The sequence below is a fragment of the Carex rostrata genome, chromosome 1, assembly GCF_964058835.1.
Source record: "Carex rostrata chromosome 1, lpCarRost1.2, whole genome shotgun sequence".
Lineage (NCBI taxonomy): Eukaryota > Viridiplantae > Streptophyta > Magnoliopsida > Poales > Cyperaceae > Carex > Carex rostrata.
Genome location: NC_135918.1, coordinates 10,078,333 through 10,089,895, shown reverse-complemented (window position 1 = coordinate 10,089,895; position 11,563 = coordinate 10,078,333). Strand labels below are relative to the sequence as shown.

Below are 11,563 nucleotides of genomic sequence, written 5' to 3'. Positions count from 1 at the left end.
GAGGCGACGCACAGGCGCTGCCGCGCTGGTTCTTTTCTTCTTCGCGCAGGGGCTGCTCTCAATAGCGGAGGGTTAGAGAATTTTTTTGTTTTATCTGGGCTCTGAACTCTGGGGACTGGGGTAGGACCAGTAGTCTAGTGGGCCAATGCACTAGCAGCCCAGCCCAGCCCAGCTCAGTCTAGTGGGCCAATGCCTCGCTTTTTCTACTCTTACCTTCTTAGTCCTCGGACCTCTATCACTCTGAGTCTCTGAATCTAACCAACCAACCAACCAACCATTGCTAGATGTGAATTTAACAATTGATTTAGCATTAGATGTGAATTTAATTGCTCCAGTGTTTTTTTTTTTTTTTTTTTTTTTTTTGCGTAAAAAGTTGCGAGGAGAAATCAAAATCTCAATATTTAAGTAACCAATAATTCTAAAACTTTTTTCCCAACAAATTGTACTGCATCCCCTTTCTAATTGCTTTAGTGGAAATCATCAAATTTCTGGCTTGCACCACCAAGTGCAATACTAATACTGTCTCTGACATAATATAAAGCAGAATCTCTCTGCACCGGATTTCATGCCATATGCCACTTCATCTCATACCAAAATTTCTATGAACCAAACAACTATACTTACAAAGCTTTTACAACTTTTATTGATTACTTGTACTTACAAAGCTTTTACAGCTTTTATTGAATACTTGTACACGCATTCAAAAAAAAAAAAAAAAAAATACAAGAGTCACATACCAAAATTCTAGATGAATCACAACACGGAAACGTAATTGCTAAGAACATAAACTACATATTATACATGCTCGACAAAACTGATCAGTAATCACCTCACTGAGGCTAATATAGCGCATCAGGTTCATTTATACCGGCAAGAAAAGCAATCACAATCCACAGCATCAGAAGCCCTATTATAAAAGCCCTCAACACATGGTTGGAATCATTAACCGCAGGAAGTTCAGTTTCAATCAGGTCAATACACGCTGTGCCGTCAAGCTCCAACTGCAGCTCTTTCTGACGAGGTTGCATTTTGCTACTAGTGCAGATCTCTTCTATCTTGGTTTCAACCTTCCCTAGAATCTTACGGCATTGTGGGCAATTGCAATCCCCCCCAAGAAAAGCTGGTATTGTTTGGAGAAATTCAGTTAGGGTTTTTTGGTATCCTTCTCCTTCGAACCTCAACTTTTGCCGAGTTGCTGGCTTCAAAACCTACAAATATACACCGCATATAAGAATGAAAATACTACAATAAGTGAACAAAAGAAAGTGCATACAGAACAGAAGGCAAAAGAAATAATTACTGAGTTCAGTAACAGTCACACAAATGTGCACCTTTAAAAAAAGAACCACACATCAGATGGTCATTCCAAGGCTGTAGCAGCACCACATACCTTTAGATAAGATGGCTTTCTTTGCTGGCCTAACTTATGGCCTTAAATTCAAGTATTCAAATTTATTTCTTTTGAGAAAATCTATGATATTAAAACCAAAAAGAATAATTACCATCTCCACCTGCCTCATATAACACAGTACTGTGCCAGATAGACATAAATAAAAAAAATAAAGGGCTTCTCAGGGTTGTACCTGCATGAAAGTCTGAGCAATAACTCGAACAACAGGAGGGAGACGGACGATGAGCAATCGACTGAGTCGGTTGGGGTAGTTCTCCTGTACAAGAGTCGTCACAGATCTCAGCATCTGCATTGGGAACCTGAATGGAGACACCCCTTTGCAATCCATCAGAACTGAGATTGTTGGCTCCTCTTCTTTCACCAAATGCGTGACCCCATGTTCAATCTGGGAAACTATGAAACAGGTAAAGACGTCTTTTGAGTATGCTTCAGAGCAATTAAGTCTCTATGCAATTAAGCCGAGACTAGATATTCAACCTTTTTCCTTTCTTCTATACTGATGTAAGGGATAGGGTAGTAGATAAGATCATTGTATTCAACCATTGTTTCGTTAATGAAACAGATAGCTTGGCCGAAAAAAAGTCTTGACTAAGAAGCATTGAGCTAGTTATCATGGAATCAACTATCTATCTCATACCTACAATTTAAAGCCTTGATACATCCTAATTTCCTAGACAACCACAAACTAGAGGGGGGGAAAAAAAAAGTACAGAAAATGAAAAACTACTACGATAAATCAACAATAATGACAAAACAGAATATACCAATTGCTTGGGCAAAACGCGGCCGATCCTTGGGGGCCAAATGAGAGCATGCAAATCCAAATCTAATGACAAGACATGGCCGCAGCATGACATCACAACCATGCCAAAAAACAAGGTGGGACCACCTCTCCAGCTCTTCAAGCGAAAGTATGTGGTAAGTCTCCCTCCAACGGATTGTCTTCTTGAGTGATGACAGCAAAACAGAAAGGTCGCCATTAGCTGCACTGTAAAATCTCTCGAGTTCACCCTTGTCAAACCTGAATTTTTATTGAGACCTTAACGTTAACATGTAAATTTTGTTGCGTACAAGTTCAAATTTTGATTTTCGTATTGGGGTTCGACTTTCTTGTGAGCCTTTTGATCACTAATTTATTGAGGCCTTAACATTAACATCTAAAACCTAAAAAAGATAGTAAAAAAAAAAATGAAAAGAGTAAACTGTGCACTTGAGCTGATATCTTATAGTGAAACCGATACCTCATGAACTATGGCACAGTACTAATATTTTTATTGATATTTGTAATTTTTATATTTTGGATCTTGCACACAGGCAACTTACCCTTCTATAGCATAATACATTGTTTAGTACCATACTGTTCGCAAATCTAATTGTTTCGTGTACAAGAAGAAATATGTTTAGTACCTTTCTGGCAAAGTAATGCATTCTTTCTCTAGCTCTTTGAAAAGCTGCACCAACCAATTTTCAGCTACCGTATTCTCAATAGTTTCCTCAGATCTGGATTGACAAAAGAGTACATTTCTTCTATACTAAGTTATCCAAAAGCAATGATCAACATTCTCCTAAGATCTATTCATGAAGTCCCATCTTTTATACCTAAGATGACCCTACAAGAATTGAAAACTAATCCTACCATGCCACTAATATTCCAAACATATGTTAATTGGTAATACAGATTTGTTAGGCTCATGATAATGTGAAGCATTGTTAAAAAATCAGTATATTATCACAGGAATTCATAGAAATGAGATTGCTTACCCTTCTGTGTCTAAATGCAATGAAGTTGCTGAAGTTGAAGTAGCATTATCTCCCATCTCGTTAGGTTGGTCAACATGTTTTGAGTGATCAACTAAAGCAGTTGTAACAGAGATAAGCAATAGAGGCTTCGAAATGTTCTGCATACATATAAGTCCGACAGCATTGAAAGTATTAATTACTGAAGCCATTGACTACCTCTCAAAAGTATCAAAACATGACATGGAGACCTTTCATGAGAATTCATGCAGACCTTGAAAACGAGGAAAATAAGATGCATTCTACGCTTACAAAAATATGAACAACATCATTGATGTTCCTCGCTTCCCTGAATTCTTCAAGGGGCAGTTAATTTACCACTTGTTTCTTTTTGTTTCTCATGGCATGCTGAGGGGGAGTGGAGGGCTAATTCAGGTACTCTTTTTCTAATAATCAGGAGAGGAGGAACATGGTCGACATTCCAATATTTTTAGGCACATAGAGTTATCCTCTCTTTTCAAGATTATATGCATAATAATCTTGTGCTTTTAGGAGTGCACATCAAATTTTACCCACCAAATATGCACAACAAGAAAGAGATATAGGGACAGTGAGTAAGAGAAGCAGAATATTTAGGGCAGCTGAGGTTAATTAGGGCTTAAGTGAGATTTCTGGCAAAGACATATTACAAATACGATTAACAATGAGACTGAAGAATCGAAAATAAAATTCAAACTTATGGACACTCCAGTACACTCAAAAGTACAAGAAGTTTGGTTTCTTTTACCTGAATTCCTCTGATGAGAAAACCAAGAGGAGTCCAGCGCTGAGCCAACTTGAAAGGAAGGTAGCTGAGAAGTTGTAGAGCCTGAACCGCATTCCACATGACGGGGCACCGGGCGCTCGAGATCCTTCTCGCCACCTCCAAGGCCGCCACTTTCGCCAAGAAACAAACCGCCTCATTCGCTCCTGTCCCCAGCTTCAGCTGTCTCAAAGGCAGTACATGCTTCAGAGGCGCCAGAACCATTGTTGGTTTCTTTTCATTTGACACTTTCATTGATGCATGCAGGTTCTTACTTTTGCTCGATCTATCCATTCCCGAGTCAGATGCAATTTCAGAAAGCCAATCTGGTGCAAGACAGGCTATATGTTGTTTTGTCTATTTGTCAAATCTGCTTTTTAAAATGAAGGAATGAAGTTAGCTCCCATATGAAAAAGAAAGAATAATGAAAATAAGACAATTGTTCATACTGCAAATAACCATATGTACTTTTTCATACTTGCTCGAACTACATTTCTTGTATGTGCAAGTAACACCCAACAATTCTTGACATATTTGTAAACAAAAACTGAAGGAATTGCGATATTGACAATTTAGCCCCTAGGCCCTAGCTCCAATTAGGTCCTCATTTACTGAAAGACATGAAACTAAAAGTTGAAGCCTTGAGGGCTGTAGGACCTAGAATTAGATGCAAACAAATACAAATTAAATTGCGAGTTTTGTTCTGATTACTTTTTTTTTTTGATGGTCAACTGGCAAGAGCCAAGTTAACAAATATATTATAAGAAAAAGTTTTTTACAGAATCACAATTTACTTTTTGTTCTGATTACTATTTTAATGTTTATCTCCAGTTCAATTATTTGGGATACCCAGACAAAAAATCCCAAGTAAACTGACATATGAGTTTAAAAATGGAAGTCAGGGACCAATGGTTAAAGAGGCGATGCCACCGTAAAGAAACAAAAATTGAACCTGAGAATTGGGGTTTAGACCCTGTCAAAAGCAAAAGCACAAGCACGGGGATTTAACAATAACACAAGAGTTCGATGCAGAATGAAATCGCAATTACAAGTAATTTTCAACTTACAAGTAAATGTTATTTCCAAAAATGAACCTGAATTTGAGATTTGAATATAGAAGAAGAGCGATCAACAATCTAATTAAGTTTGCTCAATATTTGCTTACCGCAGTGAAAACCGAAGAGGAATTTGATGCTGGAACCTTCAGGCGATTTAATGGATTATTTTATTTCATGGAAGAGAAGAGAAGAGAAGAGGGAAGTAACTGAAGGCTATAAAATTTTTACTCGAATAGAAAGAAACAGAGAGAGAGAGAGAGAGAGAGAGAGAGGGGCGAGTAATTAGGTGGATCGGTTGGCAAATACGTATCCTCTGCATTAACTCAGATTTTGAGCTAATTATTTTGACCGGGCAATCAGGATCCGGACCAATCCGGCTCGAGGTGGAAGGTACGGGATCTCTTTAATATTCGTGCCAACATGGATCGGACGGTCCGGATTCATTCTTTATTAACTCAAATTCTAAGTTAATGCAGACGAAACGAATTCTTGGCTTGCTTGAAGACTTGACTTAAATGAGTTAAAAGACCTGGTCCACACGAGAAGATGTGATGTCAACAAAAAAGTATAATATGGGTCCCATCTGTCAGTATCCTGGTGTTAGTTTGTCGGGTGTATGTAACATTAAATGAGTCTCATGACTCATGTGAGCAGTCCACTCCTTACCCCTAACCTTACAAGTAATCCCTGTTCCACTGTTGTGTTGGTTGTCTCATCTCATCATCTTAAATTAATTCAATTAATTCCTTTGAAAATGAGATTTCATTTTTATATAGGAAGAACTTCAATGATCGATTATGATTTATGAAGCGTAAAAATAACTTTTACTTGCTTTGTCGCGGTCATTTTTGCTGAATTATGGAAGCATACATTTCTGATGTCATACATTAAAGTTATATAATATAGAGAACACAAATAATCTAGCACAAGAAATAAAATCTCTCACACACCCAACAAAAGCGAACTAAGTGAGAGCAGAAGCATCAGTAAAAAGGATTTCCATGGCATCCATAAATTTACAAGAAAGAAAAGGATATATTCTCTCAAGTTGAAATGTTATTATAATTGTCATAAAATAATTCTACAGGTGCGTGTTACACTACATCTTTCTCAGGTTGTCCAGCCGTGCCTGTAGGTCGGCGTCAATTCCACTATCTGCACCTGATGCGCCTTCGGGTTGAGCAACCTTGCTCGCAGCTGCTGGTGTGCTGACAGCTGTGGTGGGGGCCTTGACGAGCTCCGAATTGATGTCGATGCCAATCTCGTCGAGGACCTGGCTGACGAGTTCCTCAGTCTCCTCCTCCTCCTCGTCACCCTCGAGGGCGTCGTCAATAGCATCGCCCATCATCTCACTCGTCATCTCCATGCGCTCGTTCTGCCTCTCAAACTCCATCATTATGCGCTGCAGTGCTGGCAGGTTCATCTGTCGGTTCATCTGCGACATCGCCTTTGTCACCCCCTTCATCGCCTCCCCCATCGCTTGCGTTGATTTCAGTGTCTATTAAATTATATGTAAAAAAATTTCATTTCCTCCTTTCAATAAAAAAATCAAACTAAAAGATAGAAGGTGGTGCATGGTGGTGTGTGTACCTGAATTCTCAGAGACACTCCTTGGAGCTGTGACTTGAGTGCATAGAACTTTGTGATTTGGTGTCTTGTGCGAATCAAGTCCTTTGCCATTACCTTAACTGCCCCCTACAAGACCATAAATCAACAGAGAAATTTACAAGATTAAGCCAACTTGCAAGATAGATAGTCTACCTTTTGCATAAGGTACCAATTTTAGTTTTGGTTAGTTTAATTTTGTTAAAGACTTGTTAGCCGAAAGTAGGGTTTAGTTGAATTTCTAAACATGTCAGCAAACACTTAATTAAAAAAAAAATTGTGAATAAGCCAGATGGCTTGTGATATATCAGGGAAAGCCTGAACAGTACAACTACAGTAAAAAAATAAGCTAGTTTGATTAACTCAGAAGGAAGAAAGGCTTGCTAGGTCTATTTCCTAAAGGGTTATTTGGTGAAAATGTTGTATCTAATGTTAGAATATGAACTAATAACTCTATCCTTACATCCTAAATAAGTCAACAAATAATAAGCCACCACATAGTTTTGATTTGGAGGTTCTGAAACAAGCACTGTTAAAATACTCTAGTAAATTGGTTTTGTACAATGTCTTTAATATTGTCTTTAACAACGGCTGAAACCCAAAACATGCCAAAATGTAAGGGAACTGCAAAAGTAGAGATAGGTCAGGCACCCATTTTTTTTATAAACCATCATAAAAAAAATAAAAAATCGGAAACCAGGTTTGCCTACTTTTTTACAAAAGCCATCAATACCGAAAATCATTTTCAGTACCCACTTTTGATTCCGAAATTCAATTTCAGTATCCAACCTCTCTACCCGGTTCTCCTCTATTCCTCTTTGCCTTGAATTTCGGTATGAGGCTTGGAATTCTGTCTCACACTCTCTCCAGACTTTAATTAAATAAACTTGGATTTTAAAAAAAAAAAAGACTTCAATGCAACACGTAAATTCAAGGCAATTGGAAACTTAAAGACTTCAATGCAATGTCAAACTTCATTTTCGGTATGGAAAATTCAAACCAAAAATGAATTTCAGTATTGGCTTAGAAGAGTTGGAACGGATTGTATTGTGTGGCCATTTGTGCAAAGTTGTATACCGAAAATCATTTTCCATGATTTTCAGTATGAAAATTGGATACTGAATTTCATTTTCGGTATTGATCATTTTTGTAAAAAGTAAGCAATAAATCCAGTTTCCGGTTTCCGATTTTTAATTTTTTTATGACGGTTTATAAAAAAATTCAACAACATGGGTCATATACGGACTGATATGCGCACTAAAATCAGAGACTAATCAAGTTAGCAATGACCAATTAGAAAAGATTCCAAACTCAAAGAAATAAAATACCATTTGGCCTTCTTTAGCAGTTTTCTTGATCTCTGTTATAAGCTTTTTCTCTTGGGTTTGCAGTCCTTGCCTCTCCCTTTCTATTTCTCTAATGGATCTGTCTAACATCCTCTTATTCTCTCTTAGTAACTCTGCAGTGCAGACAAGAAACAGAAAATGTGCTAAGTTTGTTACAAATCAAACCAAAAATAAAAAAAGCAAAGAAAAAGAAAAAAAGAAGCTGCTGATATGGCTCAATAATGATGTTTGAAAACTCATCCTTAAATTTGTTGTTAAAACATGATATTTGGTTTAATCACCTACACCAATTGTCTTTTATTTTTATATTAACATCAGTGCATGTCAGCAGAAATGAACATTACATACCAGGACATGCAAATTTGTAATAACTAAGGCATGAATAAAGATATCCAGTTTTCCAAAATACCAAAACGAATTGATTCATTAACCTAAATAGAACAGGTAGTTAAATAATCTCACAATAAATATTAAATAAGAATCAATAGATCAATCAACAGTAGGAAGGATAATATGTGACATTTAGCATTATTTTATTTAATAAAACTGACACTATCCAGCAGCCTACACACAAATTCACTATAGTACACAGAATACAGCAGTAAACATCATCTCTCATAAAATTTACTGTTCAGGAGTCAATCTACATACTTACAATTGATAGAATTTACAATAACTGTTATCTTACGGACTTGATTAACAATTAAAAATTGCATAAAAAAAGGGAAAAGGAAAGGAAAATGCTCAATGAAGCATGCCAGTGAGAAAATGTCAAAGTAACCAAATACCAATTTACTTGAAAAAACCAATCAGAAGCTAGTTGAGTAATGAATGACACATTAGCACTGACTGAAGTAGAGCGAAGTTATACCATACTACAATTAATGTAATCAAACAACTGATCCGATCACACAACAAGGAAGCATCTTGAAGCTTAACAACTCAATTAAGTTCTAAGAGTTGCTTTTCGTATTTTCTGTGAAGGCCAATTTGTATGGTATGCAATGAATTACAGTATTAGATGGGAACCTCTTACCTCCCTAAAGGAGGTATTCAAGTAGTTGGTAATGGATCATGTCTTCAAGCAAATAATTTGGATGCTCTCCAATATAAAAAGAAAAAAGAAAATGTAAAGAGGAAAGGTCAATTTGAAGGAGATTGGTGATTAAAGCGTTACCAGCAGGGGTTTTCTTCTTGCCGAAGAGAAAACTCATCTTGAAATCGCTTGGAGACCTTTAAATTCGCAAAATTGAAGAGATTGAATCGAGGAATCAATCGGATTCAAGCTCTCCCACTCTCTTCTTCTATTTTATGTTCTGTCTCTACTAACACTGTGATCGGAAACAAAATAAGTAAGAATTCAATAGCATAGAATAGCCATGATTTTAAATTGAAATTTTAAGATCAGCTAAACTATTTTCTCAGAACGAATTCATTCTCAGTAATGATATAACTACCCGCAAACCTCTTTCAATTTACAAATAATGCCATCAATACCTAACTTCTAGGGTTGAAGTTTGTAAAAGAAAGGAAACCAAAATATTTTTTTTGACAGTGAATACGAAGAAGAACGGAGGAGAAAAAGTAGAAACACACCTCGTCGGAGCAAACGGAGAGAAGGGGAGTGGATTTCTCGACGGGATTTCGAAGGAGAAAAGTCGCGCGAAATCTTCTCGTTTCCTTCCTCGCCTTCGCTTCCGATCAGAGCGTTACGTCTATCTGCTTTTCGTTTTTTTTCCTTTGCGCCTTCCCTTCCCTTCCCTTTCCCCAAAATAAATAAAGGAATATTAATATTTAGTCTCCAATTGACTTCTCCCGATATAATCCGAATCTGGTTCCCACGCGCTTTTTGTAAAGTAACTTAACTCCTCTCTTTTTTCAGTTAACACTGGAGACTGGAGAGCTCTCTTCTCAACAGTCAACACCGACCCAACGTCAAAATCCGGTTCGGATCGTAAATACAGTTTTTAACCCAAATAGATCCAAAAGCAAAAAGTTCCCGAGTATAAAGCGTGTGTAAATACGGCCCTCTTCACGTAAAAAAAAATATACTAGTACAGTATCCGTGCGTTGCAACCGAGTTATATTATAAGATTGAATATATAGATAAATAATAAATAGCAGTAGAAGATAGCATACACAATTTTTTTTTCAGAATTATTTGCAACACAAATAATCCATGTATACTAAATTTGAAGAAGGAACAAATAATTGTTTTATTTCTTCATTCAACGTTGAATACATCAGAAATACCCTTCTGCGACCGGCCAAATGGGTCGCAGATGGGTAAGGCGCCTGTAGTGTTAACACTGATGGTGAAAACATATTCTTATTTATTTATTTATATCAAACAAGTATTGGTTATTAAAACTAACTTAATAAAGATGAACATAAATTGTTGTCAAAATAAAATTAGTGAAATTATAGTAAATTCTATCATTTTCTTCAGATTATTTTATTGCATTGCGAGATTTTCAATCAAGACCCCTGCAATAAACTTAATTTGCTTACCAAATGATATGGAAAGAGAGTTGATTCGCTTTTTAGAGGACTTAATTTTTTCCATTATGCCGTAGGGATATGTATAGAAACAAATAAAGAGAAATAATAATGGAAACAAATAAAAGTTCAATTATATACAAAAAAGGTGAAATAAGAAAACATGAAAACTAATAAAAAGTCACTAAAAGGCAGTGTATTTAATTTTAATTGTAACATATTGTGTAGTTATATGTGTAGTGAGTATATTTTTAACTAAATTTAGACTTCTACACGTAAAAAATATGTATTTAATCAAAAGAAGACAAATTATTTGATTGGAGAACAGAGATTAAATATGAAATTTCATCTTTCAATCATGGCCGTTGGCAGATCGGACACCCAACGTGCTTAATAATAGAATGAAGAAATGAAGATATCACTTGAACTGAATATTTTTTTTCTATGTGAACAGTAAAAAATAGTTTAAAAAATTTTCAATTCCATTCCTATATTCATTTTTATACATTCGTCGAACAGGGTCTAAGTTTTAGTGATATGCAAATGGGCCAATCTAGTGCGGCCTGGTCCAAAATTTCTCGGTCTATGGGTCTCTTCAAATCACAGATTCTCTCGATTTATGGGTTTGCACAGTCTAAGATTAGACGGACTAAATTTGGAGAGGATAATCCAAATTCGTACCAAGAACCATGGTCCAGATTCATACAGGTTCGTCCGATTCATAATTCGGTCAAGTCCGATCTATCCTGACAAGTTTGGATTGGTCTAGTCCAACTTTTTTTATTTTTATCAATTGTTTAAAAAACAGTATTACTTTAATAAAAAAACGCCGAATTACTTTAAAAAGAATTGTTTTAATCTTTAAAACTGAATTATTTTAATCTATATATAATTTATATTTTTATGGGTTTCTAACATATAATTCTAATTTTGAAGATAATTAAGTGCTAATTAAAAATAAATCTAAATTTAAAATTTAAACTAAAAATATAAATTTAAAAATAAATCTAACATATCTAAGTTTCTAACAAATTAAATCTAACATATAGTGTTATATAAAAAATAGATCAAAAAAAGAAAGAATGAAAAGATCTCTTCAATGTCT

At 35.9% G+C, this 11,563-nt stretch overlaps 2 protein-coding genes and 1 long non-coding RNA gene across 5 annotated transcripts; 1 reads left to right on the top strand and 2 right to left on the bottom strand.

Moving 5' to 3' along the window:
- Window positions 1–536: 536 nt before the first annotated feature.
- LOC144557754 (SEC14 cytosolic factor family protein / phosphoglyceride transfer family protein) lies at window positions 537–5,259 on the bottom strand. Of its 3 annotated transcripts, XR_013512782.1 has the most exons (8): window positions 5,116–5,259; window positions 3,936–4,320; window positions 3,173–3,309; window positions 2,819–2,911; window positions 2,176–2,432; window positions 1,584–1,804; window positions 652–1,208; window positions 537–614 (listed from the first exon to the last, which is right to left on the bottom strand). XR_013512782.1 is itself a non-coding variant. In XM_078306334.1 (7 exons), exons 2-7 carry the CDS (start codon window positions 4,242–4,244, stop codon window positions 840–842), a joined length of 1,386 nt encoding a protein of 461 aa, XP_078162460.1. In that variant the 5' UTR covers window positions 4,245–4,320; window positions 5,116–5,259; the 3' UTR covers window positions 586–839. The 3 variants fall into 3 exon arrangements, 1 of the variants encoding a protein (XP_078162460.1); XR_013512788.1 differs by lacking the exon at window positions 5,116–5,259 and having other exon boundaries at window positions 3,936–4,323; XM_078306334.1 differs by having other exon boundaries at window positions 586–1,208.
- Window positions 4,630–5,763, top strand: LOC144557769 (uncharacterized). The gene is made up of 3 exons (XR_013512789.1): window positions 4,630–5,001; window positions 5,121–5,398; window positions 5,485–5,763. It is a non-coding gene; the product is annotated as an uncharacterized LOC144557769 (long non-coding RNA).
- A 228-nt stretch (window positions 5,764–5,991) lies between these two features.
- LOC144557677 (vacuolar protein sorting-associated protein 2 homolog 1) lies at window positions 5,992–9,694 on the bottom strand. The gene is made up of 5 exons (XM_078306253.1): window positions 9,556–9,694; window positions 9,137–9,290; window positions 7,942–8,072; window positions 6,599–6,703; window positions 5,992–6,506 (listed from the first exon to the last, which is right to left on the bottom strand). The coding sequence occupies exons 2-5, from the start codon at window positions 9,171–9,173 to the stop codon at window positions 6,108–6,110; spliced, it is 672 nt and encodes a 223-aa protein (XP_078162379.1). The 5' UTR covers window positions 9,174–9,290; window positions 9,556–9,694; the 3' UTR covers window positions 5,992–6,107.
- Window positions 9,695–11,563: the final 1,869 nt, after the last annotated feature.

Coding starts and splice junctions, on each gene's coding strand:
- LOC144557754 (XM_078306334.1), bottom strand. CDS start 4,244: ATGGATAGATCGAGCAAAAGTAAGAACCTGCATGCATCAATGAAAGTG. Junction 3,310..3,935: donor TTCTCATCAGAGGAATTCAG/GTAAAAGAAACC, acceptor ATATGTATGCAG/AACATTTCGAAGCCTCTATT. Junction 1,209..1,583: donor TTGCTCAGACTTTCATGCAG/GTACAACCCTGA, acceptor GTATATTTGTAG/GTTTTGAAGCCAGCAACTCG.
- LOC144557677 (XM_078306253.1), bottom strand. CDS start 9,173: ATGAGTTTTCTCTTCGGCAAGAAGAAAACCCCTGCTG. Junction 8,073..9,136: donor CAAGAAGAAAACCCCTGCTG/GTAACGCTTTAA, acceptor TCTGCACTGCAG/AGTTACTAAGAGAGAATAAG. Junction 6,507..6,598: donor GAGTGTCTCTGAGAATTCAG/GTACACACACCA, acceptor ATAATTTAATAG/ACACTGAAATCAACGCAAGC.